Source organism: Zootoca vivipara, chromosome 1, assembly GCF_963506605.1.
Source record: "Zootoca vivipara chromosome 1, rZooViv1.1, whole genome shotgun sequence".
Classification (NCBI taxonomy): domain Eukaryota; kingdom Metazoa; phylum Chordata; class Lepidosauria; order Squamata; family Lacertidae; genus Zootoca; species Zootoca vivipara.
Window position 1 is genome coordinate 72,060,956 of NC_083276.1, and position 20,296 is coordinate 72,081,251.

Below are 20,296 nucleotides of genomic sequence, written 5' to 3' on the forward strand. Positions count from 1 at the left end.
CCCCCCCAGGGTTGCCCAGAAGGGAAATATAACTCTCTGAAAGTTTTTTCTCACCCCTGGTATAAAGGTTTCACCTGCTTTCACCTGCGATTCCCAAGAGCAAGTATATGGTTGGAAGGAAAACTCAGAGAACTGCCAAAGTCACTGCCAGTTGGGATATTTGTTTACATGGCGCCTGATTAAAAGCTAATCTCTCTGGTCACCAAGAGATGGAGAGGTCACCCAGCAATTGCTGGGGACACATTGGCAAGTAAAACCTTTGTGCCTGACTTCTCTGTTGTGTGCACCTGCAGGAGTCAGACTGGTGTCACATTTTCCCAATACTGTATCAGGAAGCTGCAAAATTAGCTCCTGAGGTGGAATTATTCACCTTGGTGACCTCACCCACTGCAGCTTGAACCACAACAATAATTTTATTATTGTTCTGTTGCCCATCTGACTGGGCTCTTGCCCTCCTAGAACTATCTTCACCTCAGAGGGAAAGAGGGAAAGCTGCAAGTCCCTGTCCATCAGCTCAGCTGGGATTTACTGCCATTTGGCTTCTGCTGCTCCCAAAACTGCCTCATAGTTGCTCCTCCAAGGAGAGTTTCATATACAGTCATTGAGAGGAGATCTGTACCCTGCACTCTGTCGTACATATATGCCCAGCCCATTTGGGGTGTGTGTGTGAGTGTGTGTGTGTGTGAACCAGCCTCAATACTTTAATGCATACAAATGCTCCTCTCAACAGTACTCTACCAGTTCACAGGCATGGTCTGATGTCCATTCTGATTTATGGAAAGCATGTGAAGTGTATGCTAACAAAATGTGCACATTTGCTCTGATTTGCCAGCTCCCATGTTTCCATGGCAACACTAAATGCTCTGCATTTTATGTGTGTCGTTTAATGCACAATGAAGTGAATAGGACTCAGGAGATTAACATTCAGTCCCTGATCTTTCTTTGGACCACTATTAAACCTTTCTCAGTCAATTCACTGGCTGGTAAGTGCCTAGTCATCACTAGCGGGCTACCAGTAGTATTGCTATGTGAGAAAAAGTTTATAACTGCAGCTTGATGTGCTTAAAAGGCAAGGCCATTCAAGTTCTTAAAGAATCTCCTTCAAAGGTAATTTAAATCAATATGCCCAGACCCTCATAAGTTAACGATGTCAAGAATTTCATTTAGGTGGTCCACAAACCAGATAAATTGGTTTGGTATCAGGAAGAAGTATTTGGTACTAAATTGGCTCCAATTGCTTAAGCTTAAAGTTTTTTTTAAAAAAGATGCAGGGCCCCTCCAGACACTCTATTTATTCAGATTTGCTTGCACAAAGCTTACACAGGGGTTAGATTACATCTGGTCTTTAATGAGTGTTCATCCTGATTTGTTTGTGAGGTGGGTGGTGTGGGAATAAATAAAAACAAGCAGTTCTATTGGGATCTTCCTTTATTTCCAAGTTCTCTGAAAAGTATTGGCAACCATATCTGCCATTATGAAGCTTTGAAGGCAGCCTTTAATGAATCCTGCAGCAGCATCTTTAGGCTAAATGACTACAAGTGATAACACAGTTGTGGTACTTAAAGCCATGCACAGCAACTATAATTATTCTGAACACTCAGCCAACTTTAAAATTGGTTTTTGTGTGTTGCTCACATGAGGTGTTTTGACTTCTGCAGGCTCTCAGTCACTGATTCCAGGAGGCTTCTATCATCTTTATCTAAAAGAGAAAGGCCGTCAGATATTAACAACTAGTGGATTTTTTGTTACTGAGCTCATGGTAAATTCTGTTAAGGGTTGTGAGGTCAAGAGCTTGTGGCAGGTGTGTACTACTGAATGTTTATTTAAGAACAGTGCTTGCACTGGAGGGTGAGGGGCTTAATGAGAGCCACAAGCCCCTCAACCTGGCTTTCTTCTGTTTTAGGCAAATAATCCCCCCAACCTTCTAAAATTAATAGCTAAAGAGACTTTGACAAAAGTTAAGGGGAACTCGGCCTCTTATACTTTTAACACCATTTAAATTGTGATACGTATCAACTGGTGACAGTATGCATAGCTTTTGGAAGGTGAAGTCATGCACACTTGTGAGCTGAAGCAAATCAGAATCAGTCACTCCCATATTTCAGCATGTGCTTGTGACTGATGCTATCACACAATCTTATCTGTTTGAAACTTATTACCTAGTGACTCTCCAGCAGGCAGGCTGTCTATTAAACTTTCTGAATTCCATTCATGCCTACTTCAACAGTAAGTTTCAAGTAGTTTGATAAGTTTATCATCATGCAGACAGGTAATTTTACTGTTTAGTCCAGGCATCCCCAAACTGTGGCCCTCCAGATGTTTTGGCCTACAACTCCCATGATCCCTAGCTATCAGGACCAGTGGTCAGGGAAGATGGAAATTGTAGTCCAAAACATCTGGAGGGCTGAAGTTTGGGGATACCTGGTTTAGTCTGAAAATATATTCCTGTTTCTTCCAGATGGTGAGAAATTCACACTTCCCAACATGATACATGAACAAAAAAAAACAGCTATCCTTCAAAATCAGCCCCAATTTTGGCAGTGTGGTTCTCTAACCAAAAAATGTGTGCCAAAAATGCATATTAGGAAAACTTATAGAAAAAAAGCATACAAAGAGTCATTATGTTAGAGGAAATTCCTTGCAAAAATATGTGTGCATTAGGATAAATGCACATGGAAATGCAGATGAATTGAAACTGATGTAGAAATGTGGGGAACTGAAGATAGGAAAAATGAGAAATCTGTTCACCTAGTTAGAAGGTTGGTGGGAGGCAGTTTCACAGGGTGACCTCCAATGAAACATTATTTTTGCTGAAGTAATGATGCAGACTGCAGTGCAGGCTGAAGCTGGATGACTTCTCCATTCTTCAGATGATACTGAACTGAAACTGCAGGCTGTTACTGACTTTCATCAGCCTGTTTTGCTGCAGTAGTAGCCACAGATACAAAAATAAAGCTGAGCAGTATCAGCCAAAGATAGATTCCTTCTATTGGTGGTGTATCTGAGCCATGCCTGGAAACATCACGCTCAGCTTTCACTTAAAAAGAACAAGCCAGGGATCCTGACACATGGGGAGGAGAAGGGCGAAGGGGCAGAAGGCAGGCAGGCAGAATAAGCAAGGGCAGGAGATAGACAGCAAGGACTGCCACATAAATCACCCATCCTGTATGCCACTTATCTCCCCCCCTCTCCCTTCAACCTGTTCTGTGAATTTTTGACTTAATAATCCCCGAGAGGAAAACGGGGTGGGGTGGGGTTTGATGTTATTCAAGTATTTATTCCCAGCATGAATGATCTGACCCAGGCTAGATCAGGGCTAGTATGAGAAGATACCAACTTGGGCAGAATTAATTCTGTTGGGCTCCTCCAGATGTCCTTTTTATTGCACATTCATGATGATTCGTGCTAATGATGCTATCAGAACCGTCACACGGAATTCTCCTTTGAATGCTAATTGCTCCAGCCAAAGTTTTGGGGTGGCCATTCTGCTTCATGTCCAATCACATCCTGGGTGAAATCCCATAACTTTTCCTGCCACAACTGTTCTCCCCCTTCTGTTGCATCATAGCTTTTCTGGACAGCAAGAATGCCACAGCATTATAGAAACATTGCTGAACAATGAATAAATCCACCACGAATTTATTATTACAGTATTGTGTGAAGAACATGTTGCAGAGCACACCCACAATAGAACATTATTCTGGAGGGGGCCTGTCCTGTTTGGCTTTCTCACGCTCAATATAGTTATATAAAATAAGCTGGTGCTGTTAACTACACCAACCTTCACCAAGGAAGGAATTCAACTTACCATACACCGTCAATATGCAACTGCATTTTTCCTGCCCAAGCTCATTCTCAATCACTATGGTGTACTCTCCTGTGTCTTTGGCAGTGCAAGTGGGGATCATCAGTGTGCAGACGCCACTAGTTGAGTTGTACCAGAACTTGGAATTGGCTGTGATGTTGATTTGACCCTTGTACAATGTAACCACAGGGCGGGGGTTTCCCAGGAAAGCGCAGCTCATGGTGCAATCATGGCCCCGGCACACGGCATGATTCTTCAGTGGGGTAATGAAACGGGGGGCATGGCGCCAGTCTCGCTCATGATATTCTTTTATCTTGGCATGGAAAAGTTCTGTTGAAGAAATGGCGTAATCAATACCTGGTTCCAAAGGGGTTTCCTCCTATTCAGATATCCATGTTTGGCTGGCTGTGCCTCCATGATATGATGATACAAACCTCAAATACTTGACATGGCCTTATGACTTTGCTTTCAGGCCATGGACTTCCTCAAAAGCTGCAGGGCATTTATTTGTCAGAACTATTCATTTCTTACTGATCTCTTTTATTTACTCATTTAATAAATGTCTATACTGCCCTTCCTGCGAAAGGAGCTCAGGGCAGCAAGCATACAAATAACTAAGCAATGGATGGATCTGAAATCAATTCCAATCCAGATGCAGAGTGGAAAAAGACCTCTACCTTAAAGGCTTGCTGGAATAATAAATGACATTGGAAAGAGGGGTTGGAACAATTGAAGACAGCTCGACTCAGCCTCACTTTTAGCAACTGAGATACTTGGGCCAGAAAACAGTAGTTCCAAAACTACATAGACATGTGGACATTTGGAGATGAATCAAACTGTCTTCTGTTACTCTAACCCTATTCTCCAATGCCCATTTATCCTTGAATGCACCCATCCTAATTTTTGGAAGGCCATTGTATTCAATGGCTAACTTTCTCCAAGGTAGTTCTGGTAAACTTAATTTTGTAAAGGATTAAGTGGAAGGAGTTTTTCTTCATTTGTACATTGATGTGACTATGTCACAGGATTTTTAAGTGGTCCTAGGCCTCATTCTTGTAGCATTTATACCAGGCATAGGCAAACTCGCCCCTCCAGATGTTTTGGGACTACAACTCCCATCATCCCTGACCACTGCTCCTGTTAGCTAGGGATGATGGGAATTGTAGCCTCAAAACATCTGGAGGGGCGAGTATGCCTATGCCTGATTTTTACAATAGAGAAGGGAGGCATGATGTTGTTTGCTTGGGTATTTGCTGACCTGCAATGTGCTTGAGTTGCAGCATATACATTATATAGAGCTCTTTCAGGAGGAGGTTTTCCTGAACACAGCTAACAGCTATCATTAAGATAGATTAACTAGTGTGGTTCAGTGACATTGAAGGCACGCAAGATATAATTAATATATTAATGGAATTTGCTAAGCCACTGGCTTAGATGGTTTTAAAAGATTAGGCAAACGAATAGAGGGTAGGCCTATGAATGGTTGTTAGCTATAATAGCTGTGTGGAGCTTTCAGGTTTAGGGACAATGTCTGTGAACCTCAGTTGATAGGGAGTAACAGTGGGTAAGAGGTGTCATGTTCATGTACTACAGATGGGCTTCTTGGAAACATCTGTCCAGCCCTTGCAGGGGAAAGAATGCTGGACTAGATGGGTCTACAGAGATGCTGTAGCTGTGCATGAAACATATGCAAGAAACAGCTGAAAGTGCTATTTAAAATAAGGAAGTTGCTTTTCAGACCAAAGCTGCTTGGCTGGGTCATAGACAGCTTTCCATGACTTAAGAGGAATGGGGAAAATTTGCTTATGTGCCTATAAAGCAGCTAGCTCTGCAGTTCAATTACTTTCAGTGCCCAAGGAGGGTTTCCATGGAAAAACTTTTGTGCTTGCACCTATAAGGTGTTGTGGCCACCTGGAATGCATGACAGCACCTATGTAGAATCTTATTCTACATGCTGAAATGGAGGAGAACTTCCTGGGGGAAAATAACCCTCGTTTCATAAGACATCTGGGCATTTTGAGCGGGACAGATTCTTATTCCAAACCACGTCATGATGAACTTTGGCAACACTTCTACTTCCAACTCTCTGTCCATTTCCAGCTTCAGAAAGCCCAGGGCAAAATTGCAAACTGAGCCTCAATCTGCTGAGACACAACAAAACACTACATTATTTGGTTACTTATGCAGACCTAGATGCTTACCTTTGTCTTTGTTGATATGCCAGGAATCCTTTGAATCTAGAGGATCACTGTCACCAACTTCATTGCGGGCAATAACCCGGAAGAAATATTTCCTGCCAGGAAGCAGGCCCGTGACAGTGTACTTGTTGCTATAAACTTTCTCTGCAGCCGTGAACCAGGTGGCTGTGCTAGTGTCGCGTTTCAAGATGACGTAATGGGCACCTCCATCCTCCTTTATGTCTGGAGAGTGATCCCATTTCAGTGACACAGTGTTTGGCACCTCTTCGTACAGGTTCAGGTTAGTAGGAGGCCTTGGGAAATCTAAGGCAGAAATACGGAGTATGAACCAGTGTTTCATCTTTCTCTGTTTGCGGTCTTCTATCATTTATTTGGGAGGCAGCATCTCCCTCTGGAACGATAGTCATGCTTTTTCAGCATACCCATGATGGTCTTAAGCTTGAAAAGCTAAACTAAGAATGGCAAACATTGCCTGTACTCTATGATCTGGCAATCAACTGCATCATCATAACCTCTTCTCAAATTGTTGATCAGCTCAGCAATTGTCAAGAGGCTGGCATTCATTCCTCATCTAGTTTCACAGGCTCGCTCCACCCCAAGCCTTGTACCTGTCACTTGCACATGGATGTCGTAGTGGGCTTCTCCATAGTCATTGCTGAGTACAATACGGTAGAGTCCAGTATCCATGCGTTTGGTGCTGCTGATGAGGAACTGGGAGTGGTTCTTGCCTTTAGTGATGCTCTCTCTTCCCCTTGTGGTATTACCATCCTTTTGCCACACCACATTTGGCGGAGGGGAACCCTGCCAGAAGCAAAACTTGCTGAATGTGTCCAGCCTAAGCAGGAGACATAGCTTTTCCCATTCACTCTTTCCCATTCACCCTGGCCTTTAATCTGAATCAGTTTCATCTGCTGTGGGTGGTGCATTTGTAATTACTACTGTCGCTGCCAAGGCAAGGAGCAATTAAAGGAATGGGGAAGATATGGGCAGGAGAAATCATGGCTGATGCTTCTTCTCTCAAGTAATGGTTAGCTTTAGGTCCTCCAGATGTTGTAGGACTCCAACTCCCATCAGCCCCAACCAGCATGACCTGTGGGCAGGGATGATGGGAGATGGAGTACGACAACACCTGGAGGGCACCATGAAGGGCTACCCCAGACTTCAAGGGAACAAGGCAACTCTCTCAGTTGCAAGCTGTCAACCCTAAAAGCTGTAGGAAGGTGGGAACTCTTGAGACAGTTGCAAAAAAATGGGCACGGGAAGCAATGGAAGGAGATAGCTTTTTTTTGCTAATGTTATAAGAATTTTGAGGTCATATATATATATATAATAATTGTTCATAAAACATGTACATGAATGTACAGTACAGGCACATGTCTGAAGCAGCACAGGAAGACAGGCCTTTCTGACACCATTTTGACTCTCTCTCTGACTAGGTGTTCCTCTGCAAGGAAGAAGGGGGGTGGGGGGAACCTTCTCATTGTCTCAGGAATTAAAGTGATAACCCTGGCATCCTGATACCTGAGTGCCAGACAAAAGGGTGTGATTAACTTGGCTGGGAAACAGGGAAATATAAATATCTCTCTTATTTGTTGATTAGGTTTTGGGGGCAGGGGGCAGGGTCCAGGATGCTCAGATTACTGCCACCAGACCTCCCCTTTCATGATGTACCTATGATGAATCTAGGGAGGGGGGGTCTTGGGCTACACCCCTTCTGTGACATATGGATGATGCTTCTGGGGGGTGGGCTGAAACCAATTTCAAATTTCTTTTTAAGGGCAAGACATCTTTGTTTGGGGCCTTCCTTGTTCTCCTGCGTGAGAGGAAGGACCCTGTTGCAACAGCGAAAATAAAAGTGCCTTGCTTCGTACGTCCTGGTTTGGTCTCTGTTATTTGGTGGGCAGGAGACGCTTAAATTCGTCTGTTTGCCTGGATCCTTGGGCTCTCCCTGGGCAGGATCCATTTCTCTGGGTTCATAGGAACCAGCTTAAATTTTACTTCACTAAGTTACTTATTCCAGTCCCGTGATTCTGTAAGCACTGGTAACAGCTGAAAGATGTGTGCATGCACGCACACACAAACCTGGACAACTTCTTAGACATAAAACCACCCAGAATTAAACCTGAGAATCTTAATGAACCCGCCTTCAATAAGCCACTCTTCTTAGCAGCACTGCCTGAATCCCTCTTGATAAAGCTTCATGGCACAGATTTGAGCAGAGAGGAGGAGATTACAGGGTTTGCAAAGCCCTGATTAGTCTGGCATCCCAATCAGTATTATTCTGCATTACTGTGAGTACTTTAACAGAGAAGCATACATGTTTCAAATGCTACCTCTCTCCTATTCCTACCTAATTATTCCTAGTCTGGGAAGGTTGCCTTTGTTATCTCTTAGGAGCAAAGTATACTTTATCTTCAATGTTTGATCATGTTTTATGTGTCTGATATTTGCTTTGTTTTTAAATAGGCAGCCAGATCACAGGCTTAAAAACCTTTTTCCTCCATGAAAAACTGGAGGCCCTTTTAGGTTATAAAAGATTTAATAAGAATCAGAATAATGTTTAAGGCAGTGTTCAGGGTTGGTGACCAAAGAGGAAGTGCAATTAAAGAAATAAGGAAATTCTTGGGGCCATAACTTCCTGCTACTAGAAGTCTAGAGCAACCATAACTGATCTGGCAAGGAAATAGCTGATTATTACTGACTAGTGGATTTCAGCCCATTCAATAACGGGCGCTAGAACATCCTGGGGTTTGGAGAAGCGCTTGTGCAGCGCTTCTCCGAACCCTGGGACCTGTCCTTGCTGTCGGCGGCAGGGGGACAGGAACGGAGGAGAAGAAAGCGCTGCTTTCTCCTCCTCCGTTCCTCTCCCCCAGCCGCTGACAGGAAGGACGCAGGACACAAACGCCTACCTCGCCGCCGCTGCTTCGCGGCCTCCCGCCGCTCCTCTCATGGGCCAGGGAGGGTTGTGAGGAGGAGGCCTCCGCCGGCCTCCACCCTCGCTTCCCTGACGTGCCCTGCAGTGAGGCGGTGTCCGGCCGGGAGCGGCGGTTGGAGGAGGCAGAGGGGGGGGGAGAGTGCGCGCGTGCAGTCTCTCCGTCCAATCCCTGTGTCCCTGGGGCACATGCGCAGTAACCCAGGGACACACGGGACAACTGGACGCAGAGACACTTGCATATTATTATTACTGATTATGTGTGATTACAGATTACATACAGAAATCACAGCACATAAACAGAGTACCCAAACAAAAACACAAGCGTATCAGAAACTTAAGCCAAACAATGAACATAAAATCAAGCAATCAAATTAAATGCCAAAAGTGTGGCATACTTTACCTAACACCTAAGAGATAACAAGGAAGGAACATCAATGTCATTATGATTATTGCTTCAGCAAACTTGGCACTGGGTATAGTTGCCTAATGTTGCTGTTTACTTAGGTCAAGGTGCCCTGAGTACTACGGCATATGAGTTTGTTAAATAGAATCAATAAACTAAACTTTATTTATTTATTGAAATCCATTTATAAACCAATAGTTTATAAAAACCCTTAAGCGGTTAATGTACTGTTACAGGTAACAGGATCTACCATATTAGGGAATAGCAGAAATTAATAAATGGTAGAATTTTAGTTATTTGGGATATGAATGAAAAATACAAGCTGCAGAGGAATTCCTGGGCTAGCCTATGCAAAAGAAACAAATCAAGAAACAGTACAGGGTAGTTGGCAATGCAATAAAACTGTCCTTCATCCCCTGCCTTGAGGTGTGGGGCAGAGATTTGGAAGGTTGCCAGGGTAACTGGGCATGATGTCACAGGAAGAGTTTGGGGCCTTTGGCACTAGGCTTGGAATACCTGAAAAATGGGTAGAAGGATCTAGGCAGGCTGGCTGGCTCAAGGCAAGCTGGGAGAGGTGCCTTGGACTCCAGTGCTGCACTGCTATGGGGAACAAGCCCCTCTTGAGATGACCACACTGTAAGAGCTGGACTCCCTCCATCCAAATTCAGGATGGAGTACATATATGAATATTTTTTTAAAAAAGCTATGGCAGCCGCTGCAGCATCTTGATTCTCAAAGGAACACAGACCCTGGGTGAGCGCTGGGAAACCACCACCAAATCTTGCCACAGGTCAGCAGAGATTGGAGGTGGCATCCAACTTTTTTAACAGTACTTTACTAAGCAATCTAATCAAAACACAGGTCCTTCCTCTTGAAATCTTATAACACAGACATAGATAGAGCGAGTCGCACCCACACCATACATTTAAAGCACATGGCTTCCCCCCCAAAGCATCCTGGGATCTGAGGTTTGTTATGGGTGCTGGAAAGCTTTATCAGTGAAAAGGCCATTGCAAGTGGGATGCATCCATTGCAATTTTAAGGCACAAGTTCCCTGATGGAATAGCAAGAGCAGCTTACAGTGAAAGAGGCATGAATGCAGAGGGCAGTCCCAGCACGAACAACCATGTGACTCTTCAGCCTGGCACTCAGATCAAACTTCGGAGCAGCTATAAGACACACCGGGACAACAACAGAGAAAGATGGGTGGGAGTGAGTAGTTAAAACTATTAATAAGAAAACACACATTTCCCTGTTACCTATATTGTCACTTTGGCACTGTACAGTTAAATTTATAGTGGTACCTCGGGTTACGAACTTAATTCATTCCAGAGGTCCGTTCTTAACCCTAAACCTTAACCTGAGGCACGCTTTCGGTAATGGGGCCTTCCGCTGCCGCCGCACCACCGGCACGCGATTTCCGTTCTCATCCGGGGCAAAGTTCTTAACCCGAGGTACTACCGTACTTCCGGGTTAGTGGAGTTTGTAACCCAAAGTGTTTGTAACCCGAAGCATTTGTAACCTGAGGTACTATTGTGTTTGGTTTTCACACCCTTTGCGTAAACCAAGAATTGATACAGTACCTACACAGTAACTACATAGCTTAGGAAACTTGTGAAGCACTTCCCAGTGTTTGTGCTTCCTTTATTTTAATGTAGTCAGAGTGGGCTCTGAATCTGATCAGTGTGTCAGGCATAGGGAGGAGGTGCTTGAGCCTTTTCTTGTGGGGAGGTTTTAGAGCAAAACTGCCTTCCTTTCCAGCTGCTTTCCCAGTTCCTTCCTATAAAGGCACCAGCAGTAAACGCTGCACAGGGGTTTTAAGATTATTGATGTATGCAAGGAACTGACCAAGAACACAAATCAATCCAAAACGAAGATGAATCATGCAATCAGAATAATGTCCTCAAAGGTGTATTCTATTTGTGTTTCATCCTTGGTGGGATTTTTAAATGCTATTTGTGGGCTGTAGTTCATGGGTTTTTAGGAAGTCCCCCATTGTACTGCTTGCACATCTCTCTTCCTGCTTCTCTGCATGAGAGTCTTGACGTTTCCTTACACAGCAGGTAGAATCCTAGCAGAAAAATATCTGCACATTTGCTCTTGTATAAGTTACCAGTCCTGTATACATTGGCAATTGATGTGCTTTTGGTTGTAACTGCATGAGGGTTTTCTGTGCATTGGAACTGTTTTAGGTGCCTCTCAATGTGCAGGATTTGTCCTCTTGCATGCACTACAATCCTTAGCAGCACTACAATCAGGGTCAGGCATGGTATCATCCCTGCAAGAAAAGGACCAAAGCGAGGGAGCTGTGGACTGCAGGACTCATTACTGATTGATGATGAAGATGATAATGATAATAATAATAATAATTTTTTATATCCTGCCCATCTGGCTGGGTTGCCCTAGCCCAGGCATCCCCAAATTGCGGCCCTGCAGATGTTTTGGCCTACAACTCCCATGATCCCTAGCTAACAGGACTAGTGGTCAGGGATGATGGAAATTGTAGTCCAGAACATCTGGAGGGCCAAAGTTTGGGGATGCCTGCCCTAGCCACTCTGGGTGGCTTTCAACACTAAAAGCATAATAAATCAAACATTAATAGTAACAATCTGATACAATATAAAAGTCACAATAACTTTAAAATAAACAGCTTGTATCAAACAAAGCAATAGTCAACAATCCATCAGAATCTAATAGTAAACAGTAAAATTAAACACCAGCAAATAATAATTAAACAGTTCACACTTATCAAACACAATAAAGAATGACCAATCTGTAGTCAATAAAAACAACAGCAAACCACAATGCATAAAATACCACAAAACATACACCAGATAAGACACCCCCAAACTTCGGCCCTCCAGATGTTTTGGCCTACAACTCCCATGATCCCTAGCTAACAGGACCAGTGGTCGGGGAAGATGGGAATTGTAGCCCAAAACATCTGGAGGGCCGAAGTTTGGGGATGCCTGCACCAGATGATCTTGCTAGCATTCCTTCCACTTTGGGGGACAGGGAGCACAAGGCAAGTGCAGTCCCCATGAAGTTGGAGTCTATGCACACTGACTTACCTGGAGGGGGCATGGCCAGAACTCCATCCTTTAACTCAATGGGTTCTCCTACTCCAGCTTCATTCACGGCTCGAATCCGGAAGAAATATTTCTGCCTCTCCTGCAGTCCTCCCACTGTATAGTTGGTGCCAGAAATTGGGATCTTGGTGCACTTGGACCATTCCTTGGTATCTTCAGCTCGCATCTCCAGGATGTATCCTGACGGCGGATCACCTTCCTCTGGCTGCTGCCAGGCCAAGGAAATGCTGGAGTTGGAAGAATCTGCTACATGCAAATCTTTCACCAGTCCAGGAGGCTCTGGGAGAAATAGCAAGACATCCACTGCACAGCTGCATATACTGTTTAAAACACATTTGCTCTGCCCTGGTGCAACATTCAGTCGCACCCTTCCAAGTGCGAGCAATGGATGCTTTGGCACCTTAAAGACTAATAATGTATTGCTGTCTGCATTTATTTAACAATTATTATTATTATTCATTATTTATTAGATTAATATACCGCCTTTCATCACAAGATCTCAGGGTGATTCACAGGATAAAATACAAGCTAAAACACAAGAAAGCAGTTTAAACAAAAACGACTAAACAATACCCCCCTCCTTCCCACAATGTTTTTCGATGCTGGTGATTCCTGAGACTTTGTGCATCCTTACAATTTTGGATTCTTCTTTTCTAAAATTCGGATATATCTCAATTGGATCTTCTTCTTTAGTTATAGGTCATCTCATGAGGGCTATCCATGTGGGTGCGTACATGCACATGGGCTATTGGCTCCAAGAGAAGTCTTTTTTCCAAGCCAAATTGCACTGGGGGGCAGCTTAGATTAGACTGAATGTGTGACTGTGGAAAAGAGAGGTGGTGTCTGTGCACATGTGTGTATAATTTTATGGAACAGATTGGTGTTTCTTAAACAGTGGTTTGGGATCCACCAGTGGGCCTTGGGCCACTTTTGGGTGGGCCTCAGTGCCACAGCCTGCCTGCCCCATGCCTTATCACTTGCCTATCCCATCCCATAGCTGTTCCATAGCCTTTGGGTTGGACCAGTGCAAGCTCTCGTTAGGCCTCTGATGCTAAATAAAGGTGGCTAGGAGACAGAAAAGTTCAGGGAGTGAGGAGAAGGAAGGTCAACCTCCCTCCTCTGAAACAAAAGAGCCAGAGGAGGTGTTAAAGGAAATAGGAAAGCGACATAGAAGGTTAATAATAATAATCAGGGAAAAGAAAGGAAAGGGAGAAAAAAAGAAGTCCTGCTTAGAAGACAGAACTGAATGTAAAAGGACCAGGGAGAAAAGAAGGATGAAAGAAACTGGAACATGGGAGAATTGCAGGAGATGGGTAAAAATTACTTTGAGACATGGGAGGGTGTGAAGGGAAAACCATAAAACAAAATTTTTCCACTTACAGCCTCTGAATCAGAAAATTCTGCCCAAAATAATGAGACTGAGTCACAATACCACCAGAGCAAATGCTTGTACTGTACTTAGCTTGTGGAAAGCTGAGCTGTGACACTCCTTGTCACAATGAAAATGCCATAGCAAAGAATTTAGCAATTTTCAAAGGTGGATCAGATATCGGCAGAAAGTGTTATCAGTAACTGCCAGCTCATTATATACCAAACTGTCTGCCACCATTTTGTGACTGGCTCTGCCCCTGAACCACCATTTCAAGCAGGCAGAAATTAGGTTCGAGAGCCTGTGTAATTGATAGTACATGGAAGATCATGGACCTAGTCCATGATATGTGTTGGTCTAATAATTCCTAAACAAATAGCAGCTGTGCCTGCTCAGTATTATTTGAAAAAGGGCCATCTTGCTGCCCGCTGAAATTGTTATTGAAACTGGTTATGGAAACAAACAGCCAGATAGGGAATGGTTGTTGCAGGGGTCTACCCCATTTCTCTGCATGTACAGCAAACCTTTTGTTTTTTAAACATATTTATGGAACACTAGGAACAGATCAATGTTAGGGACATACTGATGGGATCTCTTGCCACAACTGAGTTGGAAGCACTGCTAGGTTGCCCAGGCCCCGCTCGGTTCACAGCTATGACACGGAACTCGTATTCTGTATCTTCCAATAAGCCATCCACTTTGCATTTCGTATCTAAAGAGAATGCAGAAGAACACAGGTATCATAATTACTCGAGAGGAGGTGTTTTCTAGGCAGAAGAATGTTCAAGTGATCATCGCTCTTTAGGACTCAAGGGGGGCACGATGCTTCTCATTTTATATAACTGGGGCAATCTTGCAGCTTTTTGCTGCCACCTTCTGGCCACGAACACAGCTTCCAGCCGACAAAAAGAAGTCTGCGGCAGTTGCACACTTGGAGCACTTCCGCACCACAGACTTTCAAGCTGACATGCAGCAAATGCAATGGTAACAAAAGCAACAAATACAGAGCAGTTGTGCACAGAAGAGTCATATTATAAACAAAACAGAAGCAAATTCAGGAATACAGTAATCGTACATTGCATTTATTTGCCCAACTATTTTAATGCTGCCATTTGGCTTCAAGGCACCTCCAAGACAGCTTACTAAGCAGAACAACAACATTGGCAAACAAAACAATGCCCTCTTCACTTCACTTAACATCCCAAATGCCTTTAAGTCAGTTTGCATATCTGTCTTTAGCTTAATCGCATTCTGGATTTCCAAATGGATAACAGAAGTGGAAAAGAACTTCAGCTAACCAAGGCCATGCCCTCTTACGGGAACAGAGGACAAATCAGGCAGTGAGATCAACAGTCGGGTGGTTTCCAAGACCAATTGTGTGGCTCAGTTACCATTCGAAAGTTAAGATGAAATGGTTAACTGTGAGTCATCTGTAAAAATGGAAGTGTGATTGGACAGAGTAATTGTATCGTCCTTCTCCGGAAATAAGCCACACCCTGAAAATAAGCCACACCCCAAAAATAAGCCACACCCCGAAAATAAGCCATAGTGATAGGCAGTTTAACCTTGTAGGTTAAACTGTACCATACTTAATATAAAAAAGACATCCCCTGAAAATAAGCCACCATGTGTTTTTTTGAGGAAAAATAAATATAAGACGGTGCCTTATTTTTGGAGAAACACGGTATAGGAGATGACCATTTTGCATGGGGGTTCTGTTCCTGGCCCCCATGTGCATCAGTGGAGCATGCATAAGCGTGCCCCCCATTATGCCCCCATTCTTCCCTCTTCCTGGTCCAAAAGGACCTGCATGCTGACGATGACACATCATTTCGACATGCCTAAAATGGTCACTGCCTGTATTTGGTGAAGGTGGCATCTACCAGCAGGTGCTTTGCGCTTAGTAGAAACATAATAGACAGGTATTCTGAGTCCCTAGATTGTGCTCCAGGTTGTGTTTATACTGGACTACATGAATCTTGGTCTGACCGAGCAAGGCCATTTTTTTACACTTCGTTCTTGAGAGACTAATACACCACATCTTGCTTTACGTTCTTGACGGTTGCCATTTTGTGTGTGTGTGTAATTATATTTAGCAGTGTGTGTGTCAGTTGGGATAAATTTCTGACCTTGAATGAGCTCTTTGGACACTGGGACCCAAAGGTTGCTGCCTTTCTTCCTCCTTTCCACAACATACCCCATTACTGGAGAGCCACCATCTTTAGCTGGAGGACTCCAGGTAATAGTAATCGCGTCTTTCGTAACATCAGTAACTTGAGGTTGAGACGCCTGACCTGGGGGATCTGAAAAGAATTTGAGGGCAGAGGAAATCAGAACTACAGTGGAAGCCTTTTCTTTCTTAGCTGCTTTTCTATGAAATTATAATCAAGGCAAGAGTCACAGCTACTATTCCCGCCACTTTTACTGCACCCACCCATTACGTACTTCTGGCCATGGCGACCACTGGTATGCAGTCCCCAGAAAGTTGTCAATAAGGCTTTCAGGCTGAAAAAAGGGTTCTTACCCCCACCAAGGGGAATTCTAGAAATGTAAGTGACCCAGGCAGGACCAGGCAGGACAATCTCTACCCAATAAGTCCGAACATACTATCCCATGATATACAGACCAGACGTAGCACTAAGTAGATCAAGGGGCACGTGATTAAAGCTAAATCAATTCCATGAATTGGCTAAGATGCTAAAACCCAACATGATTTCTGCCCCAGGTAAACATTCCTTCCTGACAAATGCAATGACTTGGATTTTGACCAAAACCAAAACCTGTGAATTGAGCCATCATAAGAGAATATTTTAAGTAATTCTCTTCATGTGCTACCTTTTCTTAAGATAAGGCCAGCACCAGCCTAAAAGCCCCCCACTGGACAATGGCAGATGTCATCATTCAATGCTCTAAGCATGCAACCAGATGACAATCTTATCTAACAGAATGAGGCCAGGTACTTACCAATAGGATCCCCAGCAAAGACTTCTTCCGACTCTAGTGGCTCACTCACACCCTCAGCATTGACAGCCAGGATCCGAAACTGATAGGGTTTTCCCTCTTCTACCTTATCTGTGGCAAAAGTGGTGTGTTTGCTGTCAATCTCTCCAATCTTGGTCCAGGATTTTTTCCCAACCATCTTCCGCTCAATAATGAAGTGGGTCACCTGCTTGCCCCCATTGTCTTTGGGTGCTTTCCATTTCATTTTGACACACTTCCCAGACTTCTCCAGGAATTCAACTTTCCCTTGTGGTGGTTTTGGTTTGTCTGAAGTACACAGAGAGAAATTGCAAAAAGAGTGGCAATGGTCATAACCGTTTGGAACTCATCAAGACTTTCTTGAGAGGTGTTTGACAAACCTGGCCTCATATTCAAAGCAGCCTGAGTCGCTTTATTAATTTCATCTGCCAGCAGAAACCAAAGTACCCTGCTACTCTATGGTCCTCAAACATGGCCACCTGATGATCCTTGAGAAACTAGGAATCAGGAACGCATCTCAAGGTCCCTTTATCTGTTCCATGACACTGTAGCAAATTTCTGAAACTGGGTCTCCAATTCCTGAAGGGTAAGCATGGGTACAGAGAGTGTGGTTATCTCTAAAGTAATGGGCAAAAATGAAACTCAGCAAAAGCAGAGTTAAGGCTGCAATCCTACACACACTTGAGACACAGTAGGATCTTATTTCCAGGCAGAAGAACACAAGATCAGGTTGTGGCAGGAAACTGTCCCTTTCATGCAGGAAAATTCAGTTCCTTACATTTTGCCTACCCTTTAAGATACCAAAGTATATAGCCTAAATATGCTTCAGATAGTACTATGAACTGCCCTAGAGGATTATCCCAGGACCTACCAAGAACATTGAGGTGCAGTTGAGCAGTGGCTGTGCCACAATCACTTTTCAGCCGCAGCAAGATAGCACCGCTGTCTTCCCTCACACAGTTCTTGATTGTGAGCAGTGCTTGGTCATGGGTCCTTTCGAATTCTATTCTGTCTTCTTCGGTCACCTCAATACCATCCTTGAACCAGGTGACTTTGGGCAGGGGCTTGGCCCTGAATGGTACTTTGATGTAGGCTGTCTGTCCTGCTTTCACTGTCACTGGGTGAGCAGCTAAAGCTTCCAGCACAGATGGATCAATAAAAGGGGGATCTGGAGCGGGGAGAGAATGGAAAAATAGGTCTGAAAACTGCAGTCAAAAGGACACGTTAGCAACATTCATACACTTTTATGCCTCATTGAACGGTCTTCACCAATGACAGTTTAAGTCCCTGCAGCCATACATTCCATTAGCCATAGAATTCCAAGTTTAAGGTGGCCTCAGAAGAGATGTGATACATGTACATGTACATGTACATGTACATATACATATACATACACATACACATGATTTGGGTGTGAAACACCCTAAATTCCTGGGTCCAATAAAAGTTAGAATTACTGTAATCAAGGTTTGGGGAGTTAACTGTCCCTGAATCCCTGGATTCAGAAATGCAAGCCTAGATTCTCAGGAAGCTGAATTCTGTGCCAACCACTACATTCCGTGTCTTTCCACACACTTGCAGAACTGCAATACACTCACAGCCCTGGTCACAAAATCTGGTCAATGTCCAGGATGCCCTGTGTGTTACTGAAATAGAGGCCTAGGGCAGGGGGAGGGAGTGGTCAAAGGAACAAGGTGAAATTACATGGGGGATGACACGACAGGAGTACTCTACCTGCAATACTGACAGTGGCCTCACTCTCTGCCCCTTTTGCTCTGAAAGTGTACTTTCCTTCAGTGTCCTCTCCCAGCTTGTCAATGATCAGCTTGTGGACAGCCCCTTGCTTGACAATTTGGATTCCTCTCATATCTGTAATCTGAAGGAAAGGTTAAAAAGAAAGGTCCTGTTAAAAGTTCAAATGGCAAACAGGAACTCACATGCTAGTTTAATAGGTAAGAGTCAAGTTCTAAAGCAGGCACCCCCAAACTTCGGCCCTCCAGATGTTTTGGACTACAGTTCCCATCTTCCTCGACCACTGGTCGAGGGATCATGGGAGTTGTAGACCAAAACATCTGGAGGGTCGCAGTTTGCGGATGCCTGTTCTAAAGCTTCTAAAGGAAGTCTTTTTCTTTTTAAGCAGAGATTGGATGGCCATCTGTCATGGATGCTTGGCATTTACAGTTCTATGCATAGCTGCCAAGTATCCCGTATCCGCCGGGAAAACCCCTTTTTTCTTACCGTTTCCCGGCGGTCTCCCGTTTGGCGGAAAATCCCGGCATTGTCCCTTTAATTTGCTTCTTCCCGGCGGCCATTTTTCTGGTGCCGCTTTGCCCTTCTATGGGCACCAGAAAATGGCGGCGCCGGCGTCGGAAGTCGCTTCCGCGCATGACCGGAAGTTGTGTGATGCGACTTCCGGTTGCGGTTTGCCCTTCTATGGGCATCAGAAAATGGCGGCGCCGGCGTCGGAAGTCGCTTTTACGTGTTTCCGGTCATGCGCGGAAGCGACTTCCGGTGCTGGCACCGCCATTTTCTGGTGCCCATAGAAGGGCGAAGCGCCACCGGAAGTTGCGTCACGCAACCTCCGGTTATGCGCGCGCTGCCGATCCCGGATCTTTACGATCCGGACTTGGCAGCTATGGTTCTATGGTGCTATGACTCCACATATAAGGGGTGTGCATGTGTGTCTGTATGCATGCACATGGACTTGCTGTGCTTCAATAGCTGTTCTATCATTGTTGCCTTCATTTCATTTCATTTTTTTTAAGGGACACATCTGTACTCCAGCATGGTAGAAGGAGAGTGCACAGCCTTCTAATAACCAAATAAAACCTAACAGCAACGAAAGATTCAAACATTATCGCAGCTATAGAGGAAAGCGTTGCTAGTGTTTGCCACTTTTTAAGAAAGTAAAACAAGCATGGGCGTGTGACATAGTAGAAGAGGACTCTGCTCGAGCATGTTTTTCAAAATTCCCTTGAGCCACAATATGATGTGGCATCGGGAGGGGAGGGAATAGGCAATCGGTGCACTGACCCCTGCACAATCACATTCTATAAAGCAATGACATCAAGGATGGAGAATCACATTTTCCTAAGTAACCACAGGGAGGGATTCAGCAGTACAAGCATTTTGGCTTGCAGGACAGAATGCTCCCTCCCCAAGTTGTCTCCCAACCACCCAGGGTCAGTTTCAAGGGGGGCACATTGGGGAGGAGAGGGGGGACGCCCCACTGCGTAAGCAAGTTGCTTGCACAATGGGGCATCTCCCCCTCTCCTCCCCAATGTGCCCTCTGCAGGACTTCCACTGACAAGACTCAGTAGTTGAATCCCACCTGTAGTCTCTTTATTTATAAAACATAACATATCTACTGTTGACAAAATGCAATATCCCTGCATGAGAAATATCGGAAGGAAAGACAGTTGGGACTACAGAAAACAATTGCCTACAACTGCCAAGACTACACTGTGATTGGCTTCCTTGGTCTCTTCCATACTCCTAGCTTCCTATGACTGATATGT

The 20,296-nt window shown here is 44.3% G+C and overlaps 1 protein-coding gene across 2 annotated transcripts in view; it reads right to left on the reverse strand.

Moving 5' to 3' along the window:
- Positions 1-1,390: 1,390 nt before the first annotated feature.
- Positions 1,391-20,296, reverse strand: part of IGSF22 (immunoglobulin superfamily member 22) — a 33,503-nt gene continuing 14,597 nt past the window's right edge. Inside the window, exons 12-22 of one of the 2 annotated variants that reach the window (XM_035130737.2) lie at positions 18,513-18,654; positions 17,650-17,946; positions 16,764-17,066; positions 15,929-16,102; positions 14,383-14,511; positions 12,413-12,709; positions 10,422-10,510; positions 6,612-6,804; positions 6,007-6,306; positions 3,809-4,135; positions 1,391-1,699 (exon numbers count right to left, since the gene is read on the reverse strand). In XM_035130737.2, the coding sequence (XP_034986628.1) occupies positions 1,632-1,699; positions 3,809-4,135; positions 6,007-6,306; positions 6,612-6,804; positions 10,422-10,510; positions 12,413-12,709; positions 14,383-14,511; positions 15,929-16,102; positions 16,764-17,066; positions 17,650-17,946; positions 18,513-18,654 (2,319 nt within the window). In that variant the 3' untranslated portion in view covers positions 1,391-1,631. The remainder of the gene's footprint in view (positions 1,700-3,808; positions 4,136-6,006; positions 6,307-6,611; positions 6,805-10,421; positions 10,511-12,412; positions 12,710-14,382; positions 14,512-15,928; positions 16,103-16,763; positions 17,067-17,649; positions 17,947-18,512; positions 18,655-20,296) is intronic. The other variant, XM_060276120.1, reaches the window with a different exon arrangement.